The 23,707-nt window shown below is 38.6% G+C and overlaps 1 protein-coding gene across 1 annotated transcript in view; it reads right to left on the reverse strand.

The window, feature by feature from the left end:
- Positions 1–2,708: 2,708 nt before the first annotated feature.
- Positions 2,709–23,707, reverse strand: part of lin28b (lin-28 homolog B (C. elegans)) — a 40,829-nt gene continuing 19,830 nt past the window's right edge. The window contains exon 4 of the mRNA XM_079832052.1: positions 2,709–4,568. Within this exon, the coding sequence (XP_079688178.1) occupies positions 4,277–4,568 (292 nt within the window). The 3' untranslated portion in view covers positions 2,709–4,276. The remainder of the gene's footprint in view (positions 4,569–23,707) is intronic.

The following is a 23,707-nucleotide window of genomic DNA, read 5'->3' on the forward strand; positions in this document are numbered from 1 at the left end:
CAGACAGCAACAGAGTGTCGGCCCAGATCCGGCCCACATCTGGTACACGTGGATAGCCGCGTTTAGACCGCAGGAACTATGGACTTTGGGGTGGTACTCTGGTGTGTTTTGACTGCAGGAACTAGGGACTTTAGGGTGGTACTCAGGTGTGTTTCGATCGCAGGAAATAGGGACTTTGGGGTGGTACTCAGGTGGGTTTCGATCGCAGGAACTAGGGACTTTAGGGGGGTACTCAGGTGGGTTTCGACTGCAGGAAATAGGGACATTGGGGTGGTACTCGGGTGTGTTTCGACTGCAGGAACTAGGGACTTTAGGGTGGTACTCAGGTGTGTTTCGACTGCAGGAAATAGGGACATTGGGGTGGTACTCAGGTGTGTTTCGATCGCAGGAAATAGGGACTTTGGGGTGGTACTCTGGTGTGTTTCCAGCGCAGGAAATAGGGACATTGGGGTGGTACTCAGGTGTGTTTCGACTGCAGGAACTAGGGACATTGGGGTGGTACTCAGGTGTGTTTCCACCGCAGGAAATAGGGACTTTGGGGTGGTACTCAGGTGTGTTTCGACTGCAGGAAATAGGGACATTGGGGTGGTACTCAGGTGTGTTTCGATCGCAGGAAATAGGGACTTTGGGGTGGTACTCAGGTGTGTTTCGATCGCAGGAACTAGGGACTTTAGGGTGGTACTCAGGTGTGTTTTGACTGCAGGAAATAGGGACATTGGGGTGGTACTCAGGTGTGTTTTGATCGCAGGAAATAGGGACTTTGGGGTGGTACTCAGGTGTGTTTCCACCGCAGGAAATCGGGACATTGGGGTGGTACTCAGGTGTGTTTCGACTGCAGGAAATAGGGACATTGGGGTGGTACTCAGGTGTGTTTCGATCGCAGGAAATAGGGACTTTGGGGTGGTACTCAGGTGGGTTTCGATCGCAGGAACTAGGGACTTTAGGGTGGTACTCAGGTGTGTTTCCACCGCAGGAAATAGGGACATTGGGGTGGTACTCAGGTGTGTTTCGACTGCAGGAACTAGGGACTTTAGGGTGGTACTCAGGTGTGTTTCGACTGCAGGAAATAGGGACATTGGGGTGGTACTCAGGTGTGTTTCGACTGCAGGAACTAGGGACTTTAGGGTGGTACTCAGGTGTGTTTCCACCGCAGGAAATAGGGACATTGGGGTGGTACTCAGGTGTGTTTCGACTGCAGGAACTAGGGACTTTAGGGTGGTACTCAGGTGTGTTTCGACTGCAGGAAATAGGGACATTGGGGTGGTACTCAGGTGTGTTTCGATCGCAGGAAATAGGGACTTTTGTGTGGTACTCGGGTGTGTTTCGATCGCAGGAAATAGGGACTTTGGGGTGGTACTCAGGTGTGTTTCGATCGCAGGAAATAGGGACTTTGGGGTGGTACTCAGGTGTGTTTCGATCGCAGGAAATAGGGACTTTGGGGTGGTACTCAGGTGTGTTTCGATCGCAGGAAATAGGGACTTTGGGGTGGTACTCAGGTGTGTTTCGATCGCAGGAAATAGGGACATTGGGGTGGTACTCAGGTGTGTTTCGATCGCAGGAAATAGGGACTTTGGGGTGGTACTCGGTGTGTTTGGACCGCAGGAAGCGGGGTCTAAATTAAGTTCTGGGGAAATATTTCCCCCTCCAAACGGCCCTGCTCACGAGGTAGTACTTTTTCAAAGTTCCGGAACTTTCAGGGGTGGGACTTGTGCGCTGAACATGCTGATTGGTGGAGCTCATGCAGCATTTTTTTCAACTGGCATTTTTGCGAGGATCGTTCTGCGATCAGTAAATATCAGTCTTGGTCTTTCTGTCCGATGGCGCGCATTGTCTCAAAAAGTATTGACCCATCTCACAGTCAATGTCCGTAATAGCTGATAACATACGTTGTCTTATTTTAAATCTAGCTTTACGAGCTTTCAGAATACACTTTAGTATCAGTGCTCGTCTCTTTTCTGCCGTTTTGTTACTTACATATTTAGTAAACCAATACATAACTAGCAAAAGCAGCGCTGTTTGCATCTCCTCAATACTTGTTATTGTTGCAGACAGTAAATGATTATTGTCCGTCGCTGACTGGGAGGAACAGTTGCGCGCAGTCCCACGTCTCTGGACTAATTTGCCTAATCTTCACAGTACTTTTTTACCGCAGTGGAAACGCAGACAGTAGCAGGTCTGGGGGGAAAAAAGTTCCTGGTACAAATTGTTCTGGGTCATTTCGGTGGAAACGGGGCTAATGTAGTACTTTTTCAAAGTTCAGTACCTTTGGGGGGTGGGACTTGGGCGCTTAATTCCGGTGGAAACAGTGCTTATGTTGCTGTCTGGGAAAGTACAACATGTTCCATGGATCATTTATGTCAAGTTTAGGCTTACAACTAGGGTTAGGTGCTTCTACATCAGTGTTATTCACCTATCATTTCTCTCTGGGTAGGGTTAGGTGTAGGAATAGGACTAAATTATCGGACAGAAATGTTGTTCCAGGACCAACAAAATATGTTGATCCAGGAACAAAATCACGGTGAGCGTAAATTTTGTCATCGGCGCAAACACTGATTTTTGAAAATTGTGAATGTAATAAAAATGATTGGATTATGATTATTTACAAGGAAATACCATTTCAGTCATTCTACTTCAAAGCTTCAAAGCCTAATTCAGTGTGTTACTTGGCATTTCTTAGTAATTATTTGTGAAATTTACCAGCAATTTTGCATGGTAGTGTATTAGCCATTTATTAGTTGTTTAGTAATCAGTTGCTCCAAAAGAAACTGGACAACAAACTACAGAATAATGCAACAATATACGCCCACGTTGATGATCAATCGTGTCAAAACTAAAGTATAGCCTACTTGGATGAATCGATTATAGCAAAATGCTTCAATGACTGTCAAACCACTACAATAATTCACCACTTTACACATCCAAGATCAAACTTTTTTAAGGCCGCTGTCATTTTTGGTTCTTTTTACATGACGTCTCAACAGGAAGTGAGAGAAAATGACGCTTTTATGAAACTTGAACAATTTTTCTCCAGACAGAAATCTCATTCCGTCCTCCACAAGATGATCACTTTCAATGAGGCTGAGAGATGCGTGAGGGAGGAGAGGAATCAAACCAAAACGCCATCATAGAGAATCTACTTCATCTACCTACGCGCTCTATATAAATTACACTTCAACATTTATAATATCTCAACATATATTAATGCCTTAAATTATCACCGTGAGCTGTGGAACAGCCTGTGATTAAGCAAAAGACAGCTTTGCACTGCAGCTAAACAATGCCAATAATCAGTTAGTTAGTCCTCTCTGACTCAAGTTAATTTAGCTCTTCAATTGTTACAAACTCTTAGTAAATTTAAGACCAGGCGGCTGACAGCAGCTGATCTGAGAGACGCATATAAAAACCATCCACCCACAAAGAAAAATAAACTGATTTGAACATTTTCCCTATACCCCATTATAATATTATTGATAGGATATAGTGAGTGGGACTATATCCACCCCAGCCATAACAGATCTGTCCCGCGACCCGTGAATTTGGATGTGAACCTGATTGTGAGAAATTCAAAAGTTTTCTTATTCATTATGTCTGAATCGGGTTGATCTTAATGCATGTTCTTGATCTTGAAATGAGTGTTTTATCTGTGCATTTTCCTCTGAAACTAATTTAGACTGTATTACTGTGAAATATTATTACAATTTAAAACAACTGTTTTCTATCTGAATATATTTTAAAATGTAATTTATTCATGTGATCAAAGCTGAATTGATCACATGATCCTTCAGAAATCATTCTGATATGATGATTTATAATAACATGTCTTATTATTATCAATGTTGAAAACAGTCGTGCTTCTTGATATTTTTATGGAATCTGTGACATACTACCATTCAAAAGTTTCAGAGGAAAGTTATCATGTTATCTTTAAAATAAAATGTTCACGTTAAGAAGAAGAACATGCATTAAGAAAGCAAATCAAATCATGACGGATAAAAAAAAAGTCCCTCCGTACATTTCGCATTATGGAGGTAAACTTTTGCAACTTTTGTTGAGTTTCATGTTTTCCTTAATCTATTTTGCCTTGTAATATTTACTTCAAACACACTCGCTCCAAAACGCACATCAGTCGCAGAGTTTGTTGTGATTGCTCAGTGAGAACACACGCATGTACACACACCCCCATTGGCTGATACCATAGCTGCACGGGAAGGGAGGGTCTCCTCTCTGACCCGGCCACGTGAGGTAGATGATTTCGGGTCTGGGAGGGAGGTGGATTTCAGTCCCAGCTTTTCCTCCAGCGCTGGGAGTGAGTCCCCCGTTGAGATGCTTCCTCCGGGGAGGACGACGGGCCCTCGTGGGGCGATGAGCCCGACCGGCTCTCCTCTTCCTGGGAATGAGCCGAGGTGGAGGGCCGTTGGGGGTCCTGAGACGTGGAGGGGGACAGCGCCCTCTTGTGGGGACACTGGGCCACCATGTGTGTGACACTCTGACAGTAGTGACACTTCTTTGGCTGGGGTGGAAGGCCACACTCTTTAGCGTGGTGGTCCAGACCTCCACAGTTATAACACCTGCGGAAGGACAAACAAAAATGGCTTATTTACAATAAAGCATTATAGAAATGATACTCCCTAAATTGTACGATCATATAAAACAGGATTTATTTCGCTCAATTACATTTAGATATTATTAGGTGCAGCAGAAAAATCTGAGAGAGGGTGATTAGCACTTACACTACCGATCAAACGTTTAGATTAAATATATCAATATAAATTTTTTTTTAATGATTTTTAGTGTCTAATGCTCGCCAAAGCATTTATTTGACCAATAATACAGTAAAAACAATAATATTTTGAAATATTATTACAATTTATAATATAGGTTTTTTTTTAAATGTAATTTATTCCTGTGATCAAAGCTGAATTTTCAGCATCATTACTCCAGTCTTCAGTGTCACATGATCCTTCAGAAATCATTCTAATATGAGGATTTTCTGCTCAGTTTTGGCATTTATTATTATTGATCCATTGCTATTAATGATTCTTATTATCAATGTGGAAAGTTTCATTTTTTAGGGGAACCCCTAAGCATTTATTTGAAATTTAAATCGTTGTAACATTATAAATGTCTTTACTGTCACTTTTCAATCAATTTAATGCAATCAATTACTTTTCTACATTTTTTTTGCTTAGCTCCAAATTTTGAATGTGAGTGTATCACGGTTTAAAGCAGCACAAGTGTACCAATATATTAGATAATAACAAGGTACTAACCCTGAACCTACCCCTAAACCTCATGTACTTATAAGTATGTGCGTGTACTGTAAAATATAATGCAACCAAAATTTGTTTAATTAAGAAAATAATACGCAAAACAGTAATGATCCTAAAAACAAGATTCTTTACATTATTTCCTATAATTTTTGGATGAAATGTGACCTGAACGTGCCCAGTGTTGGTCACTAGGGGGCAGTACAGGACAAGACTTACTCCAATAACAGTATAATAAGATCCTTAGGAGAAATACTCAAAAAGTGGCAGTTGAAGTATTTATCACAGTTTTCATCATGAGTGGTAAATAGGCCCAGCCTAGTAATTCCTACATTAAAATGTAAAAGAAAAAAACGACACATTGTATGATTTATAGCTACACAAAAAAATAAAAATAATAATAAGAGGGCAAGAATATTGTTTCCTGCTATAGTTCTTAGATATGAGGAAACTGAGTTACTGTGAGCATGAGGAATTGTTTAGTAGTTAAAAGACACATATGTTCAGAGCCTATGGTTGCCAAGGAAATTCCGGTGCACAGAAACCAGAGAGTAGGAAATGACATTACAGCTCTAAATATAGCAATCAGATCTCTGAGTACCCGCGTGTGTGTGTTCAAGTTTTTCTATCCTGGTGGGGACTTCAGCTTGAATGCGCACTGACTCATGGGCACTTGTGTCACTGTGGGGACCTCAATTGAGGTCCCCATGAGGAAACAAGCTTATAAAAATCACAGAACAAGTTTTTTGAAAATGTAAAAATGCCTGTAGTTGTGTGTGATGGGTTGGTTTAGGGGTAGGGTTAGTGTAAGAGGAGAGAATATACAGTTTGAACAGTATAAAAAACCATTACGTCTATGTAATCAGACGTGTGTGTGTGTGTGTGTGTGTGTGTGTGTGTGTGTGTGCACAGAGAGTAGTGGCTCAGATATATTATTACACGGTTCTCTGGACTACTTGATTCTGATTGGTCGATCACCGCATTCTGCAGTCATATATTTCTGTATAATGATGCCAAATTGTCTGACTGGTCTCACAAAAACTGTTAAATGCCTCTCATATCTTGCTCTATTAATGTTCATCTGGAGAAATTTAATGGCAGGATTACTACCATTTAAAGTAAACTATCTTTAATTAATTATAGGTCATTATTTAAAAAAATCATGAAACTGAAAAAATGGAAGTGAATACATTACATACACACAATTGTTTTGCCATAATTGATAAAATTCATAAAAATAAAACATAAAACACAACTTGCCCCAACCTGACATTTATGAAAGGGAGGGTTACATGTCATTTTAAGGTGATGCTACAGTGCAATTACACAAATAAGTACCAAGTAATATTAATTAGCTACATGTACTGTAGGGTTAGGGGTAATTGCGTGTTAATTTGCATAAGTACATGTAATGTGCAACTATGCCACCTTGAAATAAAGAGTTACCTTCTAATTTAATAGGGTTTTGAACTAGATGTTTGAAACCAATACGCAACAACCACTGCTTGAAAATAAACATGCATTTGGTTTAATTGGGCTTTTGTCTTTATAGTTATCTGTGCGATGATAACTAGTCTCACCCTTACATCTCTGAGTCAGTCGCTCCTGATTCTGCACTGACTGGTTTCAGCCTCGAGGGGGCGCTGTGGTTAAGCAGCAAACAATCAGACAAACACAAACCTGACCAAACTGATCTGACATCAGTGCTGAACTTCTGCTTAAAACTGAAAGCGTGTAAACGACAATTATTTTATCACCATTTTGATTTTATGGAAAGCAGTTTCATTTTGTTTCTACACTTACATGGGCACCTCATACACTCACATTTAAAAACAAATATTTGAGAAAACAGAAGCCTAATTTTGCAATCTTAAAGGGTTAGTTCACCCAAAAATAAAAATTATGTCATTTCATTGACAGCTACACAACTACTACTTTGACGGTTCAAAAAGAGATCGTAAAACTAATCAATATGAATTGTCTGAAGAGACTCAATCACTTTAGATATGATGAACAGATTGAAAATAACGATCAACTCACACATCAGTTGTGGTAAACAGAAGCTCAGGCATGTTCACTTGACGTGCAAGAACCAATGAGGTTCATTCTCGTGTTACGCATCACGTTTGAGCTTCCTCAAGAACCAATGAGGTTCATTCTCGTGTTACGCATCACGTTTGAGCTTCCTCAAGAACCAATGAGATTCATTCTAATGTAACGCATCACGTTTGAGCTTCAACAAGAACCAATGAGGTTCATTCTCGTGTTACGCATCACGTTTGAGCTTCAGCAAGAACCAATGAGGTTAATTCTCGTGTTACGCATCACGTTTGAGCTTCAGCAAGAACCAATGAGGTTCATTCTCGTGTTACGCATCACGTTTGAGCTTCAGCAAGAACCAATGAGGTTCATTCTCGTGTTACGCATCACGTTTGAGCTTCAGCAAGAACCAATGAGGTTCATTCTCGTGTTACGCATCACGTTTGAGCTTCCGCAAGAACCAATGAGGTTCATTCTCGTGTTACGCATCACGTTTGAGCTTCCGCAAGAACCAATGAGGTTGTTCAGTTGAGCTTCTGTTCATGTTCGCTGGTCAATGTTTATATGTGAACAAAAGCCTAAATTAAATCTGTTTATCATAAATCATTATAAAGCGATCGAGTCTCTTCGTCCAAAATGTAGACTAATCCGCTCAATTAATATGGATTAGTTTTACAATCTCTTTATGAACTTTTTTAAGCATCAAAGTGGTAGTGTGGCTGTCAATGGAGGAACAGAAATCTCTCATATTTCATTAAAAAGCTCATTAATTTGTGTTCTGAAGATGAACAAAAGTCTTACGGGTTTGGAACGACATGAGGGTGAGTAATGACAATTTTCAGTTTTGGGTGAACTAACCCTTTAAAAATAAAAAGGTAATATGCATGAATTTTTGCCATTAACCAAACACTGCATAAACATCTGTAAATCTCAACGTATCATTTCCTTATAACATCCAGACTCAGACACAAAGCACTATTGGTTTAAAGGACTATTAATCGAAACTAAAGATATCCATTAACCTCATAATTGTATCACCTCAGTGTTCAATGAAATTACAGGAAAGATTCTTATTAACTGATAAGTTACATTTACACTATCATTGATAAGTTACAATTTTAAATTCAGTTCAATGACTTTAAAGAAGAAAAAAATGATTAATTGCTCTCAAGGTCCTAATGTACTTCTTGTCATTCAAACAGGTATCAAGCATTTTTGAGACTAAAGAATATGTTCATATGAATATGTTAAAGAATCAATTCAGGCTTGGTCTGATCTTTAATAAACTTACATCATCTCATGTCCACCTTTTTCTTATACCACATCTATAGGGACGGACTTTATAAACCACTCACCCACACACACGTACATACTTATAAATAGCTTTAACACAACAGACTGAAAAGACTTATTCAGTTTGTATTTTTTTTGCTCTGATCACCATGGCAACAGGAAGTAGAAGACGGACTCAATCAATGCGAGTCGTGAACAGAAAAGCATTTGGCGAAACCAAACTATGACCCGTCTACCTTTAAAATTACTTGCTGTAATTAATTTGGCTTCAAAAAACATTATCGGTACTAAAATGTATTCTTTATAGGCCTATACAGAGGATGGAGAACCATGCCGTGTCGTGCATTTTAACCCTGAAACATGTCTACATCAAAAGCAAGTTTGAGGAGAAATTCTTGTTCAAAACAGAAATAAAAAAAGATTTTGAACAAAAATAAAACTTATTTTTTATAAAGAAACTTTAATTGTACATGCATATGTAATTATATAATTACCCTGCTCTATTTTATATATTCACTTGTTTATTTATATGTACAATTGTTTTGTATTATTGTGTAATTTTCATATATATATATATATATATATATATATATATATATATATATATATATATATATATATATATATATATATATATATATATATATATATATATTATTTATAAAACATTTAAAATAAACAAATGAAATGAAAGCATCAAGTAATTAGTTTTAAGTGTTTGCTAGACTGTAGATCATTTCCTTTTGTGGCTAAACAATTTATTTTACTTTTTGTAGAATTATAAATACACCTTTGCATATACAACCATTAACAAAAGAAGTAAATTAAACGAGACTAGCATTCAATGATGAACAATAACTCAAGTTTCAGAGAGAAAACATTAAGAGATATAATTAAAATATGGGAACAAGTAAAATTAAAGCTGCGAGCAGCGATGACGGGCCCAAGCCGGTGGCACCGCCACCCCGGTGGCATCAGTTTAACTGTGCACGGCAGGCAATAGGCATTTAAAATGGGAAAACATAAAAGGACTATGTCAAAGTCATCTGAATTCACCACATTAACTGCAGCAGTTGGTGCTGCTATGACCACAAACCACAACAGCCACATCTATGAGATCAATTAAATTTATATGAATTTCATGTCAGATTATGTCAAAGGTCAAATTGGAATGAGTTCAGAATACCATTCGAATGCTGATGTTGTTTTATTCTAACACTTCTCTTCATGTGTTTTTGAGCTACCTTAGCTACCATTTGTGCACCAATCTTATGCACCATAAAACATGCTTTAATTTCAATATGGGTGGTCCAATAAAATTTTTTTAATAAAAAATGTATAAATGGAGCCAAATCACAGAAACTGCAAAGATGATTTTAATATCAGTGTCAGGTAAGAGTAAGATGCGTGTCTACATTTTATGGAAGTTTATTATAAATAGCCACTTTTATAAAATCATGTGAAATTTATGTTTTAATACATTTATATTATATCAGTAAATAATTAATTTAAAGACATGTGCATCATACGTGATCTTGGCAAACACATCACATGACGTTTTTATTTCAAGTGATAGTTATTTGTGATAGCCTATATGAAAGGGTTAAATTATGATCAAGAGAGAAAGTCACACACACACACACACACACACACACAATGATAGAGTGAGAGTGAGGGGGAGGGGAAGGACTGAGAGAAAGGCACACACACAAACTCACAGGGTGAGAGAGAGACCCCCCCCCCTCCCCACACACACACACACAGATAGAGAGGGGGAAGGGGAAAGACAGGCAGATGGCATTCCATAGACTTAATGGTTTGTATACTGTACAAACTGTACATTCTATCCCCCTACACTACCCCTAAGCCTACATATCGCACACACACACACACACACACACACACCATAGCTGTCAACCCTCCCGTTTTTTCCGGGTTTCTCACGTATTTTAGCTCTTTTCCCGCTGTCTTCCCGTTTTAGTATTTTCCCGTAAAATATCCCGTATTTTTACGTTCTGATTGTGTTAACTCAGAACACGCAACTATCTGGTTTAGTGCCAGAAGACGCGAATGAGAAGTCGCGCGCACTGTGAGAAAATTTTCCGTGCACTCATCCGAGAGCGCGCACACGTCTCTCAGCGCGCAAATATTGAGTTCTCTTTCAAGTCTTGCTCTTGAATGGACAAACTCACGCAAAAAGTATGTCAACATATTGATGAGTATTCTAGCAGACATAGTCTGTATATGGCTTAAGTAAGCTTTATACAGTCCAGAAAAGACGACGCATATCCGAGGTCTTAAAGGGGCAGTAGCCTTTACTGCTGTCTGTTTAATGTCAAACAAAAGACAAGGGCATCACTCACTGCTCTTGATTGAATAACTTTTGTAAGTTTAATAGGATTAATCTTTAATTTATACAGTCATATATGCAATGTTATTTTACATTTGATCAATTTCTGTACCTGAAAACTAATGTTAGACGTACCTGAAAAACCTGAAAAGCATAGTTTATTTTATTAGTATCTTTGCTCAATAGTATTTATTTGTGCTGCTGCTTGTATTTAAATGATTTGTTCTTATTATTTTCTTTTGTTTTATTTGACAGTAGTCCTTTTTTCCCTGAACATAGCAAAAACTGAACCGTACCGAAACGGTGAACCTTAAACCGTGATACAAACCGAACCGTGAGCAATCTGTACCTTTACACCCCTAGCGTAACGTATGATAAAATGACTGAAAAAAGGTTGGGAAACACTGGCTTAGGCTACTATCGAAGAAGAAGAAGACAGTTGCAGCCGCGCGGTTGGGAGGAAGAGGGAAAAAGTAGCGGGAAGTAAACTTCAAGGAGAGTATAGTAATAATAAATGATAATAAATGGAATAAATAAATAATAAATGAAAATAATAAATGTTATATTTACCCATGGCCTTCCCTGTTATACAGAAATGTAATAGTTATCAAACCTTCCTTAACTGTATAAATAATAAATGAAATATAGATGAATCATCATTAAAGCTACAATTTTCTCTGTTCCCGTTGTTCTTTGATGAACATTAATGACAGGCTGACTCCACAAAATGACTCTAATTTGCCTCTTTGAAAAATAATTCTCTAATTTAACCTTATTACTATACTAATTGTAATATAAATAATACAAATATTAGAAGAAAAATATTTTAAGTGGTCATTATTGACAATAAATATTGCACAACTAGTATTTAGTACCAAAAGATCTCCTCAAAATATTCAATAAATATTATTGAACTAAAATATAGAACATTTATTTAATTGAAAAATAGTTAAGGTGTATGGTCACATTTGACCATCAATTAGTATGAGTATGACCAATTAGTATGGAATACCTGAAGGCTAAGTACAATAAAAAACATTAACATTAATGTTAACATTGTTGCATTACTCTCCATTATAAAACGATCCTGTATGGTTGATGTAATAATCAATGCACACTATGCTGTACTGTTTACCAAAACTTGCTGCAAACCCCTGTAAAGTGGAGCTGTTGTGTATCAAGCCATTCAAATGTATTGACACAGCGCTAGAAGTATTGAGATTTCTGTGAAGCACGACTGCGCGCGCCGCCGGGAGATGATAGAGCATGTCGCAACTCCGTATGGTTTTTCAACACTCTGGCTTTAACTGTTATGCCATATTAGCGCCAAAACGCTATTTATTGTTTGAATTTCGCATTAAAACTTTAAAAAATGTAAAAGCTTAGACATTGTTTAATATCAAAAGCAGGTTTGGCAATTTGGCGTGAGATTAAGTTGGGCAGCGTGAGAGCGTGAGACAGAGCCTGAAAGCGTGAGTGTCACGCCAAATGCGTGAGAGTTGGCAACCCTAGGCAAAAGAGAACTCGATGTGAGCAGGAAACTGACGCGAGTCTATCTATGCATCGAGTGTGTGTGTGTGTGTGTGTGTGTGTGTGTGTGTGTGTGTGTGTGTGTGTGTGTGTGTGTGTCAGTGTCCCTTGAATAGCTGACATGAGACGCATCCACACAGATAGGACACTGACACACACACATACACATACACACACACACAGACAGGACACACACACACACACACACACACAGACAGGACACTAACACACACACAGACAGGACACTGGCATACAGCGCGCTCTCTTGTGTCTTGTCGCGCTTGGAAGCATGTACATGAATAGGAGCGTGATCATGTAACGCTAAGCAAAAATGGATATAAAAACGGACGCTGTGTTATTTGCGTTAAATATTTTTAATGCGTTAAGCTTCCGTTTCACGTTGACCGAGTTTGGTGGAGATTGAATAAATCACCTACGAGGAGAACGTAAAAACTCAGACCCTGAATTATACAAATATTCACGTTCAAACAAAAACTTTCTGTGAAAAAAAGACACTTATAAACAGACACTTGTAGAAAATAATGTGAATTTTTTTTAAAAATAAATTTGAACTATGTCAGTAAATAATGAATTTAAAGACAAATGTGTCAAAAGTGATCTTTGCAAACACAGCACATGACCTTCTGTAAAGCACATGTATAGAAAACACACTCACACTCCTCTGTTTTAAAAAAAGAGTTCTGTCTGAATGAGTACATGAAATCACGGCTGTCAGATGATAAGAATTGCAACTCAAATGTGATTTAGAAAATGAGTTCTGTAGTGATATAGTGTCATAGTTCATGTCCACATTAACCACTACGTTGTAATACCAATAGCCATGTCATCATACACATTTGTGTCCTCATAAATCACATAAGCAAGCACAGAGAGAGAGAGAGAGAGAAAGGGAGTTTCAAAAATAATACAACACTGCCCCCTTTTGGTGATAGAGGGGAGGGCACACAAACAGTCAAAAACATTATTAAACTTTGACATGTTGCCATGGCAGCATTATTTGAAATATCAGGAATTCATTCATATGTCTCTATCTGTCATGTTTTCACATTATACTGATGAAGTTTGAAGTCAATCGTGTGAAAATAAGATGGTGATTCAAAGCATTTTTGAAAGTGACACACTTCCTGCTGCCAGTTGGTGGCGCTATAACTTTGACTCACAAAAGTCATATCCATGTGATCGGCCTCTTACAACGAACACACAGCTGAAGTTTCATCCAAATCAGTCAATGTTTGCACAAGTTATTACACACTTCCTGTTTACCTTTTCTCGCCATAAATTCGTTGCATCGCCACGGCCAGACTTTTCGAGATATCAAAAATCCGCTCGCAATTTAGCATCCTGGATATGTTCACTTAATGCTGACCGAGTTTGGCAATGATCGAAACAATGGCCTCGGAGGAGTATATTAAATTCCAGAGCATGCGTTTTCCGAACAACCCATAATAGCTCACTTCCTGTTGGGCTGACACATAACTATGAGCACGAAAGTTGTTCGGCCCGATGAGGTCTAAATGTGTACCAAGTTTCATACATGTACGTGCAAGTGTGTTTGATATATGGACCAAGTTTTCAGACCCCACTTAAGGGGGCGCTGTCGAGCCCCCCTGCCACGCCCGGGTACCAGCTTCAGCCCGGCTCTGATGGCCGCGCATTCCGACGCCTGTGCGAAGTTTCAAGAGTTTTCGAGCATGTTAAGTGCCCCAAAAGTACCCGAGAAGTCGAAAAAAAAAATAAAAAAAAAAAAAAAAACAAAGAATTAAAGCTGCGAGCAGCGATGACGGGCCCAAGCCGGTGGCACCGCCACGCCGGTGGCATCAGCTTAACTGTGCACGGCAGGCAATATGCATTTAAACAGGAGAATATTTTAGAATCGCTCGAATATGCCACATTTACCGCAGCAACTGGTGCCACTATCACCACAAGCCACACCCATTATGTAATTTAAATCTAGATTAATTTTAATATCATAGGATAAAATAAATAAAAGTTATATTTTCCTGCTCAAAATTTTGTAAGTCCAGAAGGCCAGTATTTAATTCAAGGTGTTTGTAGTTCTTTTTTACTTATTCACACTAAAGTAGGGATGAAACGGTATGGAAATTTAACATCACGATTATAGTGACCCAAATTATCACGGTTATCAATATTATCACGGTTTTGTTCAAACAAGATGAAAGTGTTCAAAAAGAACAGATGCACACACTTAAAACATTTCAACAAGTTTTATATTTGAAATTAAACAAACAACAAATAACTAAAGCAGCTCTAAGCACTTTTTTAAGCTAGATTCTGTGGGATTTCTTTACTTAATGGCCGTCGTCAATAGCAACGCATAACGCATAAATAATAATAATTTGTCGTAAATATAATCTCTAATATTATCTCTGTAAATATATTCTCAATAAATATTCTCATCAGTGTTCAGCTACGATGCATTTAAATCAAGCATATTTTGTGTTAGAGCCCAAACAGTATCCAAGTGAAATAATGCATATCCATATTTCCATATGATTTGACAGTTTATTTTATTAAATATCAAAATGTGTGCATCATACCTGACACCTAGATGAACACTTTACAGTCAGTTTTATGACTGTCATTCTCTTTAAATGCTAGTGAAGTTTGGTAACGTTATACACGTTTCAATGTTGTATGTAACTTTGCAGACGGTCCCTAACTTCGCCAGCGTTATGCCAGTCATATCAGATGCGCTGTGGTTCTGCTGTGTTTTTTTTAAACCATTTTACCTAAATCACCAAAATAATAAATGTTATATTTACCCATGGCCTTCCCTGTTATACAGAAATGTAATAGTTATCAAACCTTCCTTAACTGCATAAATAATAAATGAAATATAGATGAATCATCATTAAAGCTACAATTTTCTCTGTTCCCGTTGTTCTTTGATGAACATTAATGACAGGCATCATCAGTGCTCCTGTCACTTTAAGAACAGCCGCGGGTCTCACGCGCTGTCCCGCGCATCTCATTTCCTCACAACTCTTTAAGTTCATTTAAGACGTTATTTAACTAATTTAAGACTCGAATATGAGAATACTCACAATCCTCTGTGTTATTGTTTGTTCAAGAGCAAAAGAGAACTCGATGTGAGCAGGAAACTGACGCGAGTCTATCTATGCGTCGAGTGTGTGTGTGTGTGTGTGTGTGTGTGTGTGTGTGTGTGTGTGTGTGTGTGTCAGTGTCCCTTGATTAGCTGACATGAGACGCATCCACACAGATAGGACACTGACACACACACACACACACACACACACACACACACACACACACACACACACACACACACACACACACACACACACAGCATACCAGCATAGCCATACAGTTTAAGTTCACCTACACTTTATATTAATAAAAAGGTTTACAGTGCAAATACTGTTGTTGCATATACTGTGCATAAAATTTGAAAACATTTGCAAAAAACACCACTGTATCATTAATTTTTTTTAAACCTTTAAGTAACCATTTTTTAAACATCTATAAACATTACTTTTACATAGATAGACGGACCAGATATTCCTAACACTTTGGGAATACTTAAGGGTTACTAGTTGTTTTGTAAACTGTCTATAAACATTATCTGGATGGTTATTATAAAGTTGCAACCGATGACTATAATACCTTGTTAAATAGTTAATAAACAGTACCAGTAAAACGTGGGCAGTACCAGTAAAACATGTAAACAGTACCAGTCAAACATGTGGGTTGTCCTGATACTGTACTTCAAAATGTAACAGTGTAAAAATTGCCACAGAATAAAGTAATTGTTCAAGATCTATTGGTAACTCATAAAAATAATGTCATATTTGCATAAACTGTCTACTACCGTATATATCCCGACACTAGCACATTAAGATAAGCTATGAAAAAAATCATGTTCCTCTGCCTCTTTCTGGTTAAATAATGTTTATAATAATTGTTAATATAGCATGCTATATTAACTATTCCAGGTTATTTATGCATAGCATAAATAATAGTTAGTAGAGCATGCTATGCCACTTTCATCAAAACCTATTACAAAGCTATAGCAATCTCATGTCATTCCGTCTTTTCGAAAAAAAAGTTGCACTAACTGTTCGTTACAAGCAGCATTTGCCGTCAGGCAGGTAACGATAGCTAACATAAACATATTTTTGCTAGCCTACCTGCTGCAAACTTACACTTTTTTTGTACAAGACAAGTAGAGCTATTTTATCCAGTGTAATTTATCACATACCACTATCTTGTTTTTTCTTATCCTCCTCTTCCTTTCTCTATTTTCTTTTCTGGCTTCCTGAAGCATAAAATTCCGCTTAAAATCCGAAGATTTTGTATTTTGCCGCAGCAGAGATCGCGTGGTTGGCTGGCTGCTGTCAGCGACTTCTGAGAGGGGCCCCTTAAGGGGGATCCCGATAGCAGTGTCATTGCACTTTACTGCATTGACTATCAATGGGGCGCTCACACAGTTTGTCGTTTCATTTTATTCTTAACCTGTCGCTGTCTTGGGGCCCCAGGCCAGCTCGAGGCCCCAAGCAATTGCTTGGTTTGCCTGCCTTGTCGCGACGGGCCTGCACACACACACACACACACACACACACACACACACACACACACACACACACACACACACACACACACACACACACACACACACACACACACACACACACACACACACACACACACACACACACACACACACACACAGAAAGAGAGTTTAAAAAATAACACAACACTGCCACCCTTTAGTGAGGGGAGGGCAGACAGAGAATAAATATTCAGAAGAAATATATTAAATAAAATAAATATATTGATCTGAAAAATAGTATGATTATTTTAAAGCTATTTGGTTACATTTTAATAAAACATTGTTTTAGTATGTTTTTAAACACACACACATACACGTTGTAATACCAGTGTAATACCCATGTCATTATACAAATTTGTGTCCTCATAAATCACAAACAAGAGAGAGAGAGAGAGAGAGAGAGAGAAACAAGTTTTTTTTTTATCCTGCTTCAAAACTAATACAATGCTGCCATCTTGTGTTCATTGAGGGGAGAGCAGCAGACAGAGAATTTCTGTTCCCCTTTTTTGTCCTTATTTAATCCCTCGCCATGGAAACACCGTTTGAGATATCCAATATCCGTTCACATTTTAGCATCTTCAGTATCTTTGTTTCATGTTGACCGAGTTTGGTGGAGATTGAATAAAACGCCTACGAGGAGAACGTAAAAACTCAGACCCCGATTTAACCAAAAATTTACCTTCAAACCAAAATATCTGACTTCCTGTTGGTCGGAGCTAATGACTGTAAATTAGAAAGTTGTCCGGCTCGATGAGGTCAATATATATACTGAGTTTGGTGATTGTAGATGAAACGAAGCCCTTCACTTTTGTCAAAAGGTGGCGCTAGAGAGCCCCTCATCCCCGCCCGTTTCTGAGGCTTTGTCCATGTGTACTGACTGACATCTCTGATGTGTGTGTTGAGTTTCAAGCAGTTTCAAGCAATTTCAAGCATGCTAAGAGCCTCAGAACAGCCAAAAGATTATTAAACTTTGACACGTTGCCATGGCAACAGTATTTGAAATTTCAGGAATCCATTTCATACGTCTCTATCTCTCATGTTTTCACATTATACTGATGAAGTTTGAAGTAAATGGGGTGAAAATAAGATGGTGATTCAAAGCATTTTTGAAAGTGACACACTTCCTGCTGCCAGTTGGTGGCGCTATAACTTTGACTCACAAAAGTCATATCCATGTGATCGGCCTCTTACAACAAACACACAGCTGAAGTTTCATCCAAATCAGTCAATGTTTGCACAAGTTATAACACACTTCCTGTTTCCCTTTTCTCGCCATAAATTCGTTGCTTCGCCACGGCCACACCATTTGAGATATCAAAAATCCGCTCGCAATTTAGCATCCTGGATATGTTCTCTTCATGCTGACCGAGTTTGGCGATGATCGAAACAATGGCCTCGGAGGAGTATATTAAATTCCAGAGCATGGGTTTTCCGAACAACCGATTATAGCTCACTTCCTGTTGGGCTGACGCATAACTTAGAGCACGAAAGTTGTTTGGCCCGATGAGGTCTATATGTGTACCGAGTTTCATACATGTACGTGCAAGTGTGTTTGATATATGGACCAAGTTTTCAGACCCCACTTAAGGGGGCGCTGTCGAGCCCCCCTGCCACGCCCGGGTACCAGCTTCAGCCCGGCTCTGATGGCCGCGCATTCCGACGCCTGTGCGAAGTTTCAAGAGTTTTCGAGCATGTTAAGTGCCCCAAAAGTACCCGAGAAGTCGAAAAAAAAAAAAAAAAAAAAAAAAAAAAAAAAAAACAAAGAATAATCTGAGGAAGAACAATAGGGCTCTGCGCCCTTTCAGGGCTTGGGCCCTAATAATAATTAAAGCTGCGAGCAGCGATGACGGGCCCAAGCCGGTGGCACCGCCACCCCGGTGGCATCAGTTTAACTGTGCACGGCAGGCAATAGGCATTTAAAATGGGAAAACATAAAAGGACTATGTCAAAGTCATCTGAATTCACCACATTAACTGCAGCAGTTGGTGCTGCTATGACCACAAACCACAACAGCCACATCTATGAGATCAATTAAATTTATATGAATTTCATGTCAGATTATGTCAAAGGTCAAATTGGAATTAAAGCTGCGAGCAGCGATGACGGGCCCAAGCCGGTGGCACCGCCACGCCGGTGGCATCAGCTTAACTGTGCACGGCAGGCAATATGCATTTAAACAGGAGAATATTTTAGAATCGCTCGAATATGCCACATTTACCGCAGCAACTGGTGCCACTATCACCACAAGCCACACCCATGATGTAATTTAAATCTAGATTAATTTTAATATCATAGGATAAAATAAATAAAAGTTATATTTTCCTGCTCAAAATTTTGTAAGTCCAGAAGGCCAGTATTTAATTCAAGGTGTTTGTAGTTCTTTTTTACTTATTCACACTAAAGTAGGGATGAAACGGTATGGAAATTTAACATCACGATTATAGTGACCCAAATTATCACGGTTATCAATATTATCACGGTTTTGTTCAAACAAGATGAAAGTGTTCAAAAAGAACAGATGCACACACTTAAAACATTTCAACAAGTTTTATATTTGAAATTAAACAAACAACAAATAACTAAAGCAGCTCTAAGCACTTTTTTAAGCTAGATTCTGTGGGATTTCTTTACTTAATGGCCGTCGTCAATAGCAACGCATAACGCATAAATAATAATAATTTGTCGTAAATATAATCTCTAATATTATCTCTGTAAATATATTCTCAATAAATATTCTCATCAGTGTTCAGCTACGATGCATTTAAATCAAGCATATTTTGTGTTAGAGCCCAAACAGTATCCAAGTGAAATAATGCATATCCATATTTCCATATGATTTGACAGTTTATTTTATTAAATATCAAAATGTGTGCATCATACCTGACACCTAGATGAACACTTTACAGTCAGTTTTATGACTGTCATTCTCTTTAAATGCTAGTGAAGTTTGGTAACGTTATACACGTTTCAATGTTGTATGTAACTTTGCAGACGGTCCCTAACTTCGCCAGCGTTATGCCAGTCATATCAGATGCGCTGTGGTTCTGCTGTGTTTTTTTTAAACCATTTTACCTAAATCACCAAAATAATAAATGTTATATTTACCCATGGCCTTCCCTGTTATACAGAAATGTAATAGTTATCAAACCTTCCTTAACTGCATAAATAATAAATGAAATATAGATGAATCATCATTAAAGCTACAATTTTCTCTGTTCCCGTTGTTCTTTGATGAACATTAATGACAGGCATCATCAGTGCTCCTGTCACTTTAAGAACAGCCGTGGATCTCACGCGCTGTCCCGCGCATCTCATTTCCTCACAACTCTTTAAGTTCATTTAAGACGTTATTTAACTAATTTAAGACTCGAATATGAGAATACTCAAAATCCTCTGTGTTATTGTTTGTTCAAGAGCAAAAGAGAACTCGATGTGAGCAGGAAACTGACGCGAGTCTATCTATGCGTCGAGTGTGTGTGTGTGTGTGTGTGTGTGTGTGTGTGTGTGTGTGTGTGTCAGTGTCCCTTGATTAGCTGACATGAGACGCATCCACACAGATAGGACACTGACACACACACACACACACACACACACACACACACACACACACACACACACACACACACACACACACACACACACACACACACACACACACACACACACACACACACACACACACACACAGCATACCAGCATAGCCATACAGTTTAAGTTCACCTACACTTTATATTAATAAAAAGGTTTACAGTGCAAATACTGTTGTTGCATATACTGTGCATAAAATTTGAAAACATTTGCAAAAAACACCACTGTATCATTAATTTTTTTTTAAACCTTTAAGTAACCATTTTTTAAACATCTATAAACATTACTTTTACATAGATAGACGGACCAGATATTCCTAACACTTTGGGAATACTTAAGGGTTACTAGTTGTTTTGTAAACTGTCTATAAACATTATCTGGATGGTTATTATAAAGTTGCAACCGATGACTATAATACCTTGTTAAATAGTTAATAAACAGTACCAGTAAAACGTGGGCAGTACCAGTAAAACATGTAAACAGTACCAGTCAAACATGTGGGTTGTCCTGATACTGTACTTCAAAATGTAACAGTGTAAAAATTGCCACAGAATAAAGTAATTGTTCAAGATCTATTGGTAACTCATAAAAATAATGTCATATTTGCATAAACTGTCTACTACCGTATATATCCCGACACTAGCACATTAAGATAAGCTATGAAAAAAATCATGTTCCTCTGCCTCTTTCTGGTTAAATAATGTTTATAATAATTGTTAATATAGCATGCTATATTAACTATTCCAGGTTATTTATGCATAGCATAAATAATAGTTAGTAGAGCATGCTATGCCACTTTCATCAAAACCTATTACAAAGCTATAGCAATCTCATGTCATTCCGTCTTTTCGAAAAAAAAGTTGCACTAACTGTTCGTTACAAGCAGCATTTGCCGTCAGGCAGGTAACGATAGCTAACATAAACATATTTTTGCTAGCCTACCTGCTGCAAACTTACACTTTTTTTGTACAAGACAAGTAGAGCTATTTTATCCAGTGTAATTTATCACATACCACTATCTTGTTTTTTCTTATCCTCCTCTTCCTTTCTCTATTTTCTTTTCTGGCTTCCTGAAGCATAAAATTCCGCTTAAAATCCGAAGATTTTGTATTTTGCCGCAGCAGAGATCGCGTGGTTGGCTGGCTGCTGTCAGCGACTTCTGAGAGGGGCCCCTTAAGGGGGATCCCGATAGCAGTGTCATTGCACTTTACTGCATTGACTATCAATGGGGCGCTCACACAGTTTGTCGTTTCATTTTATTCTTAACCTGTCGCTGTCTTGGGGCCCCAGGCCAGCTCGAGGCCCCAAGCAATTGCTTGGTTTGCCTGCCTTGTCGCGACGGGCCTGCACACACACACACACACACACACACACACACACACACACACACACACACACACACACACACACACACACACACACACACACACACACACACACACACACACACACACACACACACACACACACACACACACAGAAAGAGAGTTTAAAAAATAACACAACACTGCCACCCTTTAGTGAGGGGAGGGCAGACAGAGAATAAATATTCAGAAGAAATATATTAAATAAAATAAATATATTGATCTGAAAAATAGTATGATTATTTTAAAGCTATTTGGTTACATTTTAATAAAACATTGTTTTAGTATGTTTTTAAACACACACACATACACGTTGTAATACCAGTGTAATACCCATGTCATTATACAAATTTGTGTCCTCATGAATCACAAACAAGAGAGAGAGAGAGAGAGAGAGAGAGAAACAAGTTTTTTTTTTATCCTGCTTCAAAACTAATACAATGCTGCCATCTTGTGTTCATTGAGGGGAGAGCAGCAGACAGAGAATTTCTGTTCCCCTTTTTTGTCCTTATTTAATCCCTCGCCATGGAAACACCGTTTGAGATATCCAATATCCGTTCACATTTTAGCATCTTCAGTATCTTTGTTTCATGTTGACCGAGTTTGGTGGAGATTGAATAAAACGCCTACGAGGAGAACGTAAAAACTCAGACCCCGATTTAACCAAAAATTTACCTTCAAACCAAAATATCTGACTTCCTGTTGGTCGGAGCTAATGACTGTAAATTAGAAAGTTGTCCGGCTCGATGAGATCAATATATATACTGAGTTTGGTGATTGTAGATGAAACGAAGCCCTTCACTTTTGTCAAAAGGTGGCGCTAGAGAGCCCCTCATCCCCGCCCGTTTCTGAGGCTTTGTCCATGTGTACTGACTGACATCTCTGATGTGTGTGTTGAGTTTCAAGCAGTTTCAAGCAATTTCAAGCATGCTAAGAGCCTCAGAACAGCCAAAAGATTATTAAACTTTGACACGTTGCCATGGCAACAGTATTTGAAATTTCAGGAATCCATTTCATACGTCTCTATCTCTCATGTTTTCACATTATACTGATGAAGTTTGAAGTAAATGGGGTGAAAATAAGATGGTGATTCAAAGCATTTTTGAAAGTGACACACTTCCTGCTGCCAGTTGGTGGCGCTATAACTTTGACTCACAAAAGTCATATCCATGTGATCGGCCTCTTACAACAAACACACAGCTGAAGTTTCATCCAAATCAGTCAATGTTTGCACAAGTTATAACACACTTCCTGTTTCCCTTTTCTCGCCATAAATTCGTTGCTTCGCCACGGCCACACCATTTGAGATATCAAAAATCCGCTCGCAATTTAGCATCCTGGATATGTTCTCTTCATGCTGACCGAGTTTGGCGATGATCGAAACAATGGCCTCGGAGGAGTATATTAAATTCCAGAGCATGGGTTTTCCGAACAACCGATTATAGCTCACTTCCTGTTGGGCTGACGCATAACTATGAGCACGAAAGTTGTTTGGCCCGATGAGGTCTATATGTGTACCGAGTTTCATACATGTACGTGCAAGTGTGTTTGATATATGGACCAAGTTTTCAGACCCCACTTAAGGGGGCGCTGTCGAGCCCCCCTGCCACGCCCGGGTACCAGCTTCAGCCCGGCTCTGATGGCCGCGCATTCCGACGCCTGT

Source organism: Gobio gobio, assembly GCF_949357685.1.
Source record: "Gobio gobio genome assembly, chromosome: 12".
In the NCBI taxonomy this organism is placed as follows: Eukaryota; Metazoa; Chordata; class Actinopteri; order Cypriniformes; family Gobionidae; genus Gobio; species Gobio gobio.